The 13,283-nt window shown below is 54.6% G+C and overlaps 1 protein-coding gene across 2 annotated transcripts; it reads right to left on the reverse strand.

Annotated features, from left to right (window-relative positions):
* Positions 1–1,316: 1,316 nt before the first annotated feature.
* VAX1 (ventral anterior homeobox 1) lies at positions 1,317–8,290 on the reverse strand. 2 transcript variants are annotated; one of them, XM_015148279.3, is made up of 4 exons: positions 6,911–8,290; positions 5,567–5,754; positions 1,548–1,585; positions 1,317–1,410 (listed from the first exon to the last, which is right to left on the reverse strand). In XM_015148279.3, exons 1-4 carry the CDS (start codon positions 7,149–7,151, stop codon positions 1,317–1,319), a joined length of 561 nt encoding a protein of 186 aa, XP_015003765.1. In that variant the 5' UTR covers positions 7,152–8,290. The 2 variants fall into 2 exon arrangements, with proteins under 2 accessions (XP_015003765.1, XP_001095268.1); XM_001095268.5 differs by lacking the exons at positions 1,317–1,410; positions 1,548–1,585 and adding an exon at positions 2,393–3,672.
* Between the last annotated feature and the right edge of the window lie 4,993 nt (positions 8,291–13,283).

Here is a 13,283-nt window from a genome sequence, read left to right on the forward strand (position 1 = left end):
GATGGAAGGAGGGAGCTGCTTGGTGACTTCCCAGGCTGAGGCCCCTGGGAGAGAAGGCTGAATGTATTGGGAATTCCAAGCTAGGATTTTGTGTTTTCTTTTGTCCCAAAAAGTTATGCCACCTTCTCCCTTCCTTCTCAGCCCTGGAGGGCCCCAGCCACAAGCCTTGAAGCTGCAGTGAGAGCCACCCACTGCCTTGGCCTTTGGGACCCCTTGAGCAGGAGAAGAAAACCAGAAAACCAGAGAGAGAGAGAGAATGAGAGCAAGAGACCGACCCGGAAGGAAGAAGTAATGGAGGAGGGAGACAGGGGGAACTAGATCGGAGCCCACACCACTGAGAGACAGAACTCCTTAGAGGAAGCGCAGGGATTTACAGGACCGGAGCACAGAAGAAAAGACTAGAAAAGGAAAAGCAGTTTCAAGCCAAAGAAAGGAAGGAGAGGCGGACAGGGAGGGGAAGAGCCAAGAGTAGCGAAGCAGAGGGATCTGCAGCAACTTTGAGAAATAAAAGTGAACTGTCTGTGGGCGGCTGCTGTGATCTCAGCAAAAAGCCGAGCTCAAGGCTCAGGGACTCCGCCGCCCACACTGTGCCCCGCCTTATTTTGGATGCCTCCAACTCCAGCTTCAGGCACAGTACACGAGTAGGGGTTGTAAGGCCTGGTTAGTGCCGGTGCTGCACGGGAACAGCGGATCCCTGCAACAACCAGGTGTGCGGGCGCTACAAGAAGGAGCCCGGGCCGCTGCGCCCGCTGCGCGGACTTCGCCCGGTGCTGTACACGCTTTAGGAGAGCGTGTCTTGAAGTGTCCTTCCCGGCCCTCCTCGCTTCCCAAGATTTGTTTGCAACGTCTACATCCCTCACCACAGCATAAGCACTGGGGCGAGGTGGGGCGAGAGGTCTCTGCAGGAATTAATATCGATTTCAGTCTCCTGCTTCCTCAAAGTTTCTCTTTGACATTGGCGAGACTTATTCTAAGTCAGAAGAAAATAAAACCTTGCCTATTCTGGGCCCATGATTGCACAAAATCCAAAATGCTGCCGGCATGAAGATGCAGCTGGAAGACTCTAGAAACGTAGCATTAGGAGGCAGGGACTTTATAGTGTCCGGAGATAAGTTCCTAAATAAAGAATTACGCAGTGGGAAATGAAGAAGGAGGGTCTGAGGGGCCGACCTCAGAGGTACAGACAGAGAAATCGAGAGCGAAACACTCAAGGAAGTGGAACAAATCGTCGTAGCCAGGCGTCTGCCTCTCTGGAAACCCGAAATCCGCCCAAACCTCATCCCAGGCGCTCACGGTACCAGTTGCAGGGCCCCGCACTATAGGGGCTGCCACCCTCTGCCCCCGGAGTCCCCACGCCGAGACTCATCATTTGCTGGCTCTTTCTTCCTTTTCTTCTTTTGTTTTTTTATCCTTCAAATACAAGACAAAAATACACCTCATTTATCATCATAGATATATATATTTCACTCTCACCACATAAATACAAAACATCCAAATATCCAAAACATTCAGAACAAAGTTAGTAGCCTGGATTCAGTGACACCTACCCGCGTTTGAATCGTTCATTATTTTCTTCACTATTTGCCTAGAAAAAAAAAAGATGAAAAAGAGGGGGGAGTTTCCGACGTAAATAATTTACAATAAAATTACTATTTTAAAAAATGCCTTTCGCTTGCTTCAGATGGACGAATACATTCTAGATACTGCGGCACCTCGCAGTCTGGGTCTGTGAATTTGGTTAAAATGTGGGTGGCCGTGGCTGTAGGGACGATCGCTGCTGCGCAGGGTAAGGAAAGAGGGTGTCGCGGTTCGTGTTCTGATTTGGGACCACTGAAACCCTAAGACTGGGGAGGTGAGGGGAGTGTCTTTCCTATCAATCACACAAGACGCTGTCTGGACTCTGAGACTACTGCTAGAGGAGGCCCGACCGCCCAGCGGCGTCCCTGTCTCCCCTTCCGCAAAGAACTGCTCAGAAATCCAGCCGTTTCCTGCGTGCAGGAAAGGATTTGTGAATCCGGGAGTTTGGGAGAAGAGGCAATGAGTGCTGACTCGTTTTCCAAGCCGAGCGATTGTGCCCAAAGCTACGCGCCTGGGAGGCCGTAGGGTGAAGCGCCGGCGCCCAGACTACCGCCGGCAGCCGCTTTGCTCTTTCCTGGAGGAGGGAGAAGCTGTCGGCCACCGCCCCGAACAGCCTCGGAGAAAAGATTCTGAGTTTTCTTTGATTAGCGGCGTTGGCTTTTCCTTTGCTTTTCCCCCGTTAAATTCCTGTTTAAGGTTACAATACCCAGAACCTTAATTTTGCATTGCCCTGTGGGGCATTCTCTATCCTGAATTTTCTTACACCTTCCAAACTTCATCATTACGAGTATTTAAAAACTGGTTCCACTTCATCTGGTTTTACGTAGCAATTGCTTTTATTGCTGATTAGATCAAATTTATTAGTGTCGTTGCCTACCAGGACGTTTGTTACTGTTTCCTGGGGTCCGGGGTGGTTGTGATTGGAGTTGCCCTAAAGGGGGGAAAAACCGCAGGATTTGTCCCGCCAGGAAGCTGTGTTGTGTATCGACTATCCCGAGAGGTCCGCAAAGCGGGGCCCAGGGGCTCCCACAAGCCCTGGTTTCTCTGGCAAGAGGAAGGAACGTCCCCCCTTTTTGGTCTACAGAAACCTGGAAGCCCCTGGGGTCTGCGCGCAGTTTTCCTCTTTCAAATATTCCTAGGAATAGTCGGCAGCGGCAGCAGCCGCGTATCTAGAGCAAACGCCCTGTGCTTTAGACTTAGAACCAGTCTTTTCCCTCCTGGGCTGGGCACGGGGTCAGGGCATCAGGTTGACTAACTCGGGCATTTTTCCCAATTCTTTGGATCGCTCCTGGATTCAGAAGGAAGTTGGGGGTTGGGGAGGAATCTCGGAGGAAAGGTAGAAAAAAAAATAGCCCGAATGAGATAAAATTGGTAGCAGAGCCCGGGTGGGAAAGGAGAGCTGTCAGAGGCCTGGTGGGAGCCAGGAGCCCAGCGCAGGAGCTCTGGGCACCTAACGCGCGTGAGTCCATAAATATCACCACAATAGATAGTATAAATATAAATACAGGGAAACACTTAAAATCAGTCCAGCGCTTTTTTCTCGGCCCCTTCTTTATTGTTGGTCCGGGAGTAAGGCTCGAAGGCCGAGGAGCTCAGATATCGGGCGGAGAGTTCTTGCAAATTCCCAGCTAGCGAACCAGCCATTGTTAACGGGGCGGAGGACAGGCGGCTGGCGACGGAGCCGAGCAGCGAGGGCACCGGCAGGCTGAAGAGGCTGTGGCCCGCGGCCGGGGCGCCCGCGTGCAGTCCCCCCGGCCCGGCGGGCCCGGGGCCTGGAGCACCGCCCACAGCCGGCGGGTGCGGGGACGCGGCGCCCGCTGGGCCCGGGGCGGCGGCGGCTGCGGCGGCCGAGCCGGCAGCGGCGCCCGTGCCCAGGGCCGGCAGGCTGGGCCCGCGCAGCGCTGAGCCGAGAGCGCCCGTGGCGCAAGGCGGCAGCAGCGCAGGCAGGCCGGGCGGCGACAACAGGCGGCCCTGCTCCAGCAGCCGTAGCACGCTGCACGTGGCCGCGGTCTCCGACACCACCGAGCGTAGCTCCGAGTCCTTGCCCTGGTCCTTCTTCTGCTTGGTGCGCCGGTTCTGGAACCAGACCTTCACCTGCGCGCCGGGGTGCGGGGAAAGTGGGAGAGAGGGGCAGGGAAGACCAGCGTCAAAGGAAGCGAGCTCCCGGGGCGCGCGGCTCCAGGGCTCTCCCCAAGCCCCAGCCCTACCCGCAGCCCCACCCAGCAGCGGGAGAGGTCCGGGCTGGGGCGCTGCTGGGGGAGCTGGCGCCGCCACGAGGGGGACACAGCTGCTCCACTGGGCTGCGCTTCCGGGTCAGGGAAGCAGGCCCAGGCAGGCGCCGCTTACACAGAACAAAGTAATAAAATGCCCACGACAGGAACTCGAAGGAAGACCGGAAAGGGTTTCTCTGGCTCCTGCGCTACCCCGCAGCGGTATTTGGGGCTCACAGATGTGTGAATCAGTGCGGGCCCCAAAGCCGGAATTTCCGGTGGAGGGTGTGAGGCCCTAGGCTGAGGTGAAGGAAAAGGGAAGAAGGAAGAGGGAAGTGGGAAGAGATGGGGGAAGCGAGTATTGCCCAGGCTTTCTGGACCCAGGCCCCTGGCCCAGTGGGCTCAGATTTAGTCCTAGAAGCGCTACTCCTGGTGAAGGCTACAAAGGACCATTTCCTGCTTCAGACGTGACCATCGTGACCATCGGCTAGCAAGCAGGGAAAGTGGCTGCAGGAGAATAATATGTGCGGGAGACTTTATGCAGACGGAGCTTTCTGCACCTCCTCTCACCAGATAGCTGCATTGAAGGGTCTGAGTGATACTCTTAGTTTCTCTCTCCACTACTCTGAGTCATGAACTTGGAATCATGGGAGAAAGTAAGGAGGCTAAGGTGGACTGAACACTCCCCACTAACCTCCTCTCTCATTCTTCTGCCCCTCTGCAGGCCTAGCAGTGGCCCAGAAGAGTTTTGCAGCAATAGGGAAAGACTATCCTGTCTAGATTTTATAAACTAAGAGGGGTAGTAGCAGAGAGAATAGAAAAAGCTACCACACCAATCTCAAACTCAAAAAGAACACCCCTATCTGTTCTGTCAGTCCTCAGCTTTCAGCCCAGATCCCAGACCTAAAATGCTCTCCACCTGCTTCAGGGTTAGGCATGGGGAAAAGGGTCAGTCTTCAGAAAGAAGGCTGCCTTAGCTAAGCCAAGCTGGTGACATGCCACTTGGCAAGTTCTTGGGTCCTCTCCTGGGCCCAGAGCCCACATGGTCAGCTCCAGGGGCATCATACGGATTTAATGTAAAGGGAAAGATCTAAAGTACAATCGGCAGTACTGGCTTCTGGGTCCTAGATCTGCTTCCCATCACATTCCTCACACATCACTGGTACAGAAGACAGGGTCTCCCAGGTGCTCAGGGCTGGGGCCAGCTCAGGATGGGGAAAGCCTTCCTTTAAGGGTCAGGGCAGCCTGATCTGCACAGGCAGATCTCCAGGAGGGCGTACACCTTTCTAATTCCTAGGAATCACCCATGGTGCTGGGGCAGGGGGTGTTAGACTTAGCCTCACTCCTGCAGAATGGGCCTGGATGCTGTGTACAGCTGGGAGGGCCCACAAGGGGTGGGGTCTAGAAATCTAGCCAAAATGGGGTACCCCAAACAAGGGCAAAAGACAGTTCTTTGTAGAGCAGAAGCAAGAAGGAAATGCTCAAAACCAGGGGCCAATAAAAATTCCAAAAGGACAGGATTTGGGGCCTCTTGGGCCTAGGCTAAGGTGGATAAAACATGGGCCCTGGAAGATTTGGGGATGGCAGGAAGGGTGGGGGGAAGGGATGTATTATTTAGGGGAAGGAATCCTTAGGCCTTTCTTACCCATCCTGCCCATCTCCTCCACCTCCCAAGGGTGGCTCTGTCCAGAGCAGGTTAGGAGGTGAAGAGCAGGCTAGGTAGGGGTCGTGGGGAGGAAGGCTGGTGCAGAACTGTGTGCGGCCTGGCCGCTGGGTACCTGGGTCTCGGAGAGGTTAAGCTGCCGGGCGAGCTCGGTCCTCTCACGGCCCACCACGTACTGGCAGCGCTGGAACTCCATCTCCAGCCGATAGAGCTGCTCCGCGGTGAAGGACGTGCGCGTCCTCTTAGGCCGGTCCAGGTCCAGGCCCTTGGGCAGGATGATCTCTCGGATGGACCCCTTGGCATCTAGGGAAGGGGAGATGTCAGCCGGCAGAACCCTCCCATCTCCCTCCACCTCCTTGGCCCGAGCTGGCTTTGGGGACACAGTCCCCAGAAGCTTGCAGTTTTGGGATGGGGATGGGGGGCGGGGGGCGGAGCACGACCACAACCAGGTAGCAAAGACACTGTGTGGAAGGCAAGGGGCCTAACTCCATACCGCTGACCGAAGGAGGGACCACACTTTGTCTTTTTGTAGAGTCCTCCAGACAGGGGAGAGAAAAAATCCAATCAATTCCAAATAGGCGGACGTTTCTTCCGGCCTGGGGGGGCCTCGGCTGCGCAGGCCGGGTCCCCTGTAGCCTGAGGGTACCCTTGCCGCCCCGCCTGGCTCCTGCGGGCCCCAGCTCTGGGATTACTGACCAGACCGTGCTCCAGTCGTCCCCACCCCCACCCTCGAGTCTCCTTCCCTCCGGAGTCCGCGCAGCGGAAGGAGGTGGGACTGAGTCGGGGCCGGCCGGGCCCGGCGATCTGCTGGCTGGGGCGGCGCCAGGCCGGGGCCCGGCCTCGCAGCCTCCGCCGCCAGGGCTAAGCGCACGCCGCGCATCCGAGAGCGGCAGAGCAGAGCACCAAAGCGGCAACCGCGGCTCCGTAACCCAGCCCAGCTGCCTCTCCCGGCGGCAGCGGTTGGGCACCGATCGCGGCGCTGGGGCCCTCGGCTCAGTGCACTAACTGGCAGGGCCGTAGCCCGCGATCGGCAGCTGTTCTTCGGGGCTCGCGCTCCCCCTTGGGTGCGCTCAGCCCTCCAGAGCGCTGGAGTCCCCTGGCCGGCTCCCGGCAGATCATCCGGCCTTTGAAGCGCGTACACCTCCTCCCGGAGTTTTCTGCTCCTTTCCCGGGTCGGAGGCCGCAGTCCGATGCCCGACCGCACCCGCGCAGCCCCCTGTCTCCCCCCGCAGCCCGGTCATTGGGGCCCCTCAGGGCGTGGAGGGCCGAGGCCCCTGGAGAGCGCACCGGAGAGTCCCAGGCGCTTGTCTCCAGCCGGACCCGGAGCGGGGAGGGCCAACAACTTTCTCCCAAGTCCCAGCCGGCACTCCTCCCCACCGGCCTGTGTCGGCTGCAGAGCGCAGCTCCGGCCCCGGAGTCGACCCCAAAGAACGCGCCCGGCAGCCCTTCCCATCCCTACCTCGGACCAGGATCCGGCGGCAGTAATCCGGGTCGGCTGCGGAATTGGATTTACTTTTGTTACAATCCTCAGCACCGCCCGACGCTGAGAAGGCGCCCTGCGGCTCCTTGAGGAAGGCGGCTGGGAGGTTCCCCTCTGCGCCCTTGCTCTCCCGACTCTCCTTGTGCGCGTTCTTCGAGACCCGGGCAGCCTCGGCGTCCGAGTGGCACCGAACGTCCATTTTGTCTGGTTTCCCGAACATAGGCAAGAACAACAACAACAGAAAGGAAAAAAAAAAAAAAGCCAAAAAAAGAGGGGGGAGAAGGAAAAAAAAAAGGAAAAAAGGGACAAAACCCCCGACAACGTAGCGCGTACGCCCGGCCCGGCGACAGGCAAGAGCCAAGAATGAATGTCCCCGCGGGGAGGCTTCGGCGGCCGCGCGCGGGTCAGCGGCGACGGGAGAGTGGCGCGCTCGCCAAGAGGCGGCCAGTCTGGTTCAGGATCCCGGTGGAGCTGCGGCGAGGCCGCCTCGTCAGCACCCGCGTCCTCTGAGCACGTCCAGTGTACCCAGCCTGGCGATCAGGTAGCGAACAGCGCAACTCCGAAATGCTGCGGCTCCCGCCTGTTTCTGAGACGGCGAGTTGTAGTTGTCCGACACCCGGGGGGACGCACACTCGCTGTTGCAATTGATTACGGGTAATTTCGCAGCCCCCACGTTTCGGTTACCTCATGAATACACTAAATTGTTTGGATAATATATCAGATCGTAATGGATGGTTTCTGTCCTTGTCCCCAATCAAGTAGGGGTTTAGCCAGTGAATAAACGGAAATGATTGGTCTTGCTTTCAGGAAACACACAATCAAAGACCCACACTTCCAGAAAAACTTTTGACAAGATTCATCCTGAATTGTTAGTACCATTAGCAGGCATTATTAACTTTCCTTTTGCCTTTGACCCTCCTGCTCACATACTGGCTAGAGGGGTTTTCTCCACACTTGCCAGATAGAGCTGAATGAGGGTTGGGCGGTGGGGGCGGGTGGGGGGAGGAAAAAAAAACCCTACACACCCAGCAGCAGAAGAAAGCAGTTGCCTGGAAGTGGGGGATGGGGGACAAAGGTGGGGGGAGAAAGTTTTCCCAAAAAGTATCTCCCCTGCACTCTAAAAAAGCCAAGCTTTTCCCCTAAACAACTCCTTCTTAACACACCTCGACGCAGACAGCCATCTTAAACTGCCACCTCTCTTCATTTAGTTCCAGTTGGATTTTTTCATGCCTGCACCTCCAGCAGCCCTGAGGCAGCCCATTCAAAGGGCAGCTTTGTACTCAGAGTCCAGCAGGAGAGAGAGGGGGAGAGGGAGAGACGGCCGAGAAATCTCAACTGTGAGATCTGCTTCAAAAAAAAAAAAAAGTTTTCCCCTAGCTATTTCATTGTCTCTGCTACAATATCTTTGAGAAAAGCAACAGCCAGTAATCCAATAAGAGCATTGATTAGGCTACAATGATTCAATTCAAGCGCATGGCCTTGTGCAAGGAGCATGCTCCAGCCCTTCTCGTCACCTTGCCGGGGCAGAAGCCCTCTCCACGCCGCTCTCCCCATTCATTCCTTTATGGGAAATGCGGAGCAAAAGGAGTGAAAGATGGCAATTATCTAATTGGACTATTAACAAACAGTCCTCTGAGTGCGGCGGTCTGGCGTGGCTCCTGGGCGGGGGAAGGGCCGTGTTCCCTGCCCTCATTCACAAAGAGTGCAGGGGCCGGGGAGGAAAGGGGTTTTTTAAAGGGGGTGGGTGGGAGGAGAGGAGAGGTGGGAGGTTTGGCTGAGAATTTTTCCACACAATTCCAAGAATGGGGCGGAGGCGGGAGGAGGGGAGGGGGATGGGGGCGGGGGTCGCGGCGAGCGGGTGGGCAGGCCGGGAGGGGGAGGGGTGCGAGTGTGTGTGGCGGGCCCCTAGGGGCTCCAGCTCGCAGCGATGCGCGCACCGCCTGCACCGCCGCCACCTCCCCGGCCTCCGCCGCCACCCTAGGGGACCCCTCTACCGTCCTGAGCCGAGAGGGGGCCCCTGAGCGGGGTCTTTCGCGCTCTCCACCCAGCCACCCCTCCCGCCACTTAGGGGCACCCAGGGTTGGCCCAGCTCCGGAGGGCATCTCTGGCCCTGCAGGCCGACCTCGGGCTTCCACTTTAGTTGATTGGGCTGAGCGGTGGAACTGTCCCGAGCTACTCTCCGTCGGGCGGCGGGTTTCCAGGGTCCCCAGCGGGCTGATCGCCCCTCAGCCTGGCTTCGCTCCGCAAGCTGCCCTCGAAGCCCGACGCCGACTGGGCGCCCGGGGAAAGTGCCTTTGATTGGCCGCTCTGCTCCGGCGGGTCGGTGGGGCGGGTGGGAGCAGAGAGGGGTAAGAGGTAAGGGCCTTTGCGGCCACCCTGTTCTGAAGATGTAGAGTGGGATTGTGTTAAAATCCGGCGAACTCTCCGGTTACCTCCCGCAACGCTCAAAAACCCAGACTGGCCTCGAGGCACTGAGTGCTTTGCTCCCCTGCGGCTAAGCCGTCGGGGGCGCAGCCGCCGGGTCTTGACTCCCACTACCGCGTCGCGGGTGCGGGTGCCTGAGATTCGGGTGCCTCCTGATGGGGCCTTCGTTTCCCTGCAGAGCTTGGCCCAAGGGAGCTCCTGGGCCCCCTTGGGCAGGGAGGAGTGCGACCGAATCCCCCGGCACACCGGCCCCTCCTTGCCTCCTACCCTGGCGGGGTTGGAGGGGTCGGACCCTCCGACTACGCCGGATTGGGTGCGCAGGAGGATTCTAGGCCTTCCTCAGCCCTTTAGGAGCCCTGCAGGCGGCGGAAGTGCCAAACCGCGGCCTTGGCCCAAATGGGACCACCTCCGGATGGCTCTGGGTCCCCGGCCCGCCGCACCTCTCTCTACGGCCTCCTCCTGTCGGTGAAGGCCGCAGCGGCCTGGGAAACCCACGGGGACACCTGCGGCCCCCGGTCAAAGACCCGGAAGAAAGTTTTTAAAAAAATAAAAATGGCCCAACCCATTACATTTTCTTTCAGGTAGATGGGGGAGCTGAGGGGCGGGGCGGGGCGGGGCGGGGGCAGTCCGGAAGCAAACAGTTGCCCTTAGAAATGACACTCCCTGCGGGCAATGGCGGCCCTGGGAGGTCCGCAGCCGCATTCACTGCCACAGGGAACGCCCAAACTGTGGCCAAATCCCAAATGCAAATTTTAAGTTTGGCCTCGGAAATTTCTGCCCTCTCTCATCTTGTGGCATATTTTGTTGTAAGTGGAAACTATCTGTTTGTTTGTTGTCGCCAGGCTGGAGTGCAATGGCGCAGTCGACGCTCACTGGAACCTCCGCCTCCCGGGTTCAAGAGATTCTCCTGCCTCAGCCTCCCTAGTAGCTGGGACTACAGGGGTGCGCCACCACGCCCAGCTAATTTTTGTATTTTTAGTGGAGACAGGGTTTCACCATGTTGGCCAGGATGGTCTCGATCTCTTGACTTCGTGAACCGCCCACCTTGGCCTCCCAAAGTGCTGGGATTACAGGCGTGAGCCACCAAGCCCAGCCTGTTTGTTTGTTTATTAAACTTATTTAATTTTGAGACAGGCTCTTGCTCTGTCGCCCAGGCTGGAGTGCAGTGGCACCATCACGGCTCTCTGTAACCTCAAATTCCCAGGCTCAAGCGATCCTCCCACCTCAGCCTTCTGAGTAGCTGGGAGTATAGAGGTGAGCCACCGTGTCCAGGGGAATTATTTACGAAGCAGTCACTTATCAGATGCATAAACTCACTTAATCTGAACTCCTCCTTCAGAGATGTAGTAATATTCCGTCTTTATAGGTGAAAGAATGGAGACTCAGAGAGAGGTTCAGTAACTTGCCCAAGTCACACAGACTGGTATGTGCAGAACTTGAATCGACTGATGCCTGACTTCAAAGCTATTCATGCTCTTCTTTGCCACACCCCACAAGACTCTGCCCCATTTTTAGTTCCAAACCCATACTTGCTTTGAGTTTTCCAAATCTTCAGGTGATCACGTGTATATTAAAAAGACACAGAGCAATGACCTTAATGTTAATGCAAGGAATCCTCATTATTTGGCATCAATTTTCATGAATTGTATCTAAACAACATTAAGTAGAAATTGAATCATGAAATTATTGTCTCTGATGATGCTATTTATTTCTAGCCATGAGCATTTCTTAGGAGTTTATCACTTTTCTACTAGCTGATCGGGGATGAGTAAAAAATCATTTCCTGGGTTTCAAACTTACAGAATGATCGTCTGAGAGCAGTGTCCAGGAATTTGCATTTCTACCTGGCTTGCCAAAGGATCTTTCACAAATTAAATTAGATAATTTCACCTTTTAAACTTCGGTGACTCCACTAAGCTTCCTGAGGGCAGGGACTTCCATCCCTCCTTCCTTAATGGACATGCAAATACTTATTGAGAAAAGGCATAAAATGGGATATTCTGGCTGGGCACAGTGGCTCATGCCTATAATCCCAGGACTTTGGGAGGCCGACGCAGGTGGATCGTTAGGAATTCGAGACCAGCCTGGTCAACATGGCAAAACCCCCGTCTCTACTAAAAATGTAAAAATTAGCCAAGCATGGTGGGTCACACCTGTAATCCCAGCTACTCGGGAGCCTGAGGCAGGAGAATCGCTTGAACCTTGAAGGTGGAGGTTGCAGTGAGCTAAGATCACGCCACTGCACTCCAGCCTGAGTGACAGAGCAAGGCTCTGTCTGAAAAAGAAGAAAAGAAGAAGGAGAAGAAGAAGAGGAGGAGGGGGGCGGGGAAGGAGGACGGGGAGGGGAGGGGAGGAGGAGGAGAAAATGGGGTATTCTGGAAAAACAACTAATTGAATTAGGCAGACATTTACCAGGAGTCTGGAGGTGCCAGGACCCAGGTAGCCCCTGAAGGATATAGGCCTCATCTTTGCATCGTCATAGACAAACCCAGTAATTAAGAAAACTCACTGGCTTTAGGTTAGTCATGGCTTCAGGTTGGCAGCACAAATGAAGTAACCAAATTAAAAAAGAAAGTCAACTTGTAACCTGGTTTTGCTTTTTGTTATACATGGTACTTTTTTCTTTTTTTTCTACTTCCTTTCTTCCTTCCTTCCTTTCTTTTTTGTTTCTTTTTTCTTTCTTTCTTTGTGTGTGTGTGTGTGTGTGTGTGTGTGTGTGTGTGTGTGTGTGTGTGTGTGTATGTGTGTGTGTCTGGATTAAAATTCTGTGGGCATCCATCCAGAAAAACCATGACAGGTTTCTGAGAGGACACAGTGGAGGACGGAAGCCCTGGGATGGAAATTTCAGAAAAGCAGCTGCTAGTCCCAGAAAAAAACTAAAGCTGTGTTCTCACTGGCAAAGAAAGAAGAGAACTCAGTCAATTATTTGGATAATCTGAGACAAGCCTGTACTGCACAACACACACAAGGACACAAGGCTGCTCCAGGTGAAAGTGTTTTATTCTCTTGACTAAATTTGCCGCCCTCCTCAGTGCCCTTCCTGCCCCCGCATCACTGTCTGCAGGTGCAGACAGACCCAGAATAGAACTGTAGCACTGGAAGGATTTTTAGAGATCATCTATTCCATAACCTTCATTTGACTTGACAGATGAGAAAAATGAGCCCACAAAGACAAAGCAACTTGTTAAGGATTAGACAACTAGTTAGTGGGGGCCTCTGTGCTACAATCCTGGTCTCCTGACTCAAAGTTACATTCCCACCTCCACCCAGGCTTCTTGAAACCTGAACAAGATGCACTGTCTGGGGTTGGGTGAAATGATGCCATCAAAATAAACTAAATCACAATCTGAGTGTTGGGGATGGTTTTCATATTCCCTGACCCTGCCTACTTGCTTCCAGTCACAGAAAGCAGGATCGAGGTGGCACAGAGTGCTTTCCTTTTCCATCTTCACTTTTTATTTCAGAAAGAAGTAGGAAGGGACAACACACAGGCAGAAAAAATCTGAGATCATTCTAGATTATGAGCAGGTTGGGGACAACATAACTTAATGTCTGAGACAACATTTTAAGGACTGCATCAGAAGAGATGATACAACCGGAAATTAAGTTTCTGTAACAATGAATCAGGGTACTTGACAACAATAATTAATTAAAAGGAAGAATAGCTAGCATTTATACAGAGACTTTCATCTCCAATCAAAGTTTCCAGTGGTGATGAATTCAATCTCATTTAATTGCTATTATTCCCATTTCACCGAAAATAGTCAGGGCATTGGGGAAGCACTTGAAATAAGAACCAATGTTGACTATCCAAAGTGGAAAATGCAGCCATATATCCATATATTTCTTACCAATTATAGCTAGAGTATTAGCCAATGTGTACACAGCTAAATTTTGAATTATTCTGTCTACACTTCAAGCAAACAAT

Source organism: Macaca mulatta, chromosome 9 (genome assembly GCF_049350105.2).
Source record: "Macaca mulatta isolate MMU2019108-1 chromosome 9, T2T-MMU8v2.0, whole genome shotgun sequence".
NCBI lineage: Eukaryota > Metazoa > Chordata > Mammalia > Primates > Cercopithecidae > Macaca > Macaca mulatta.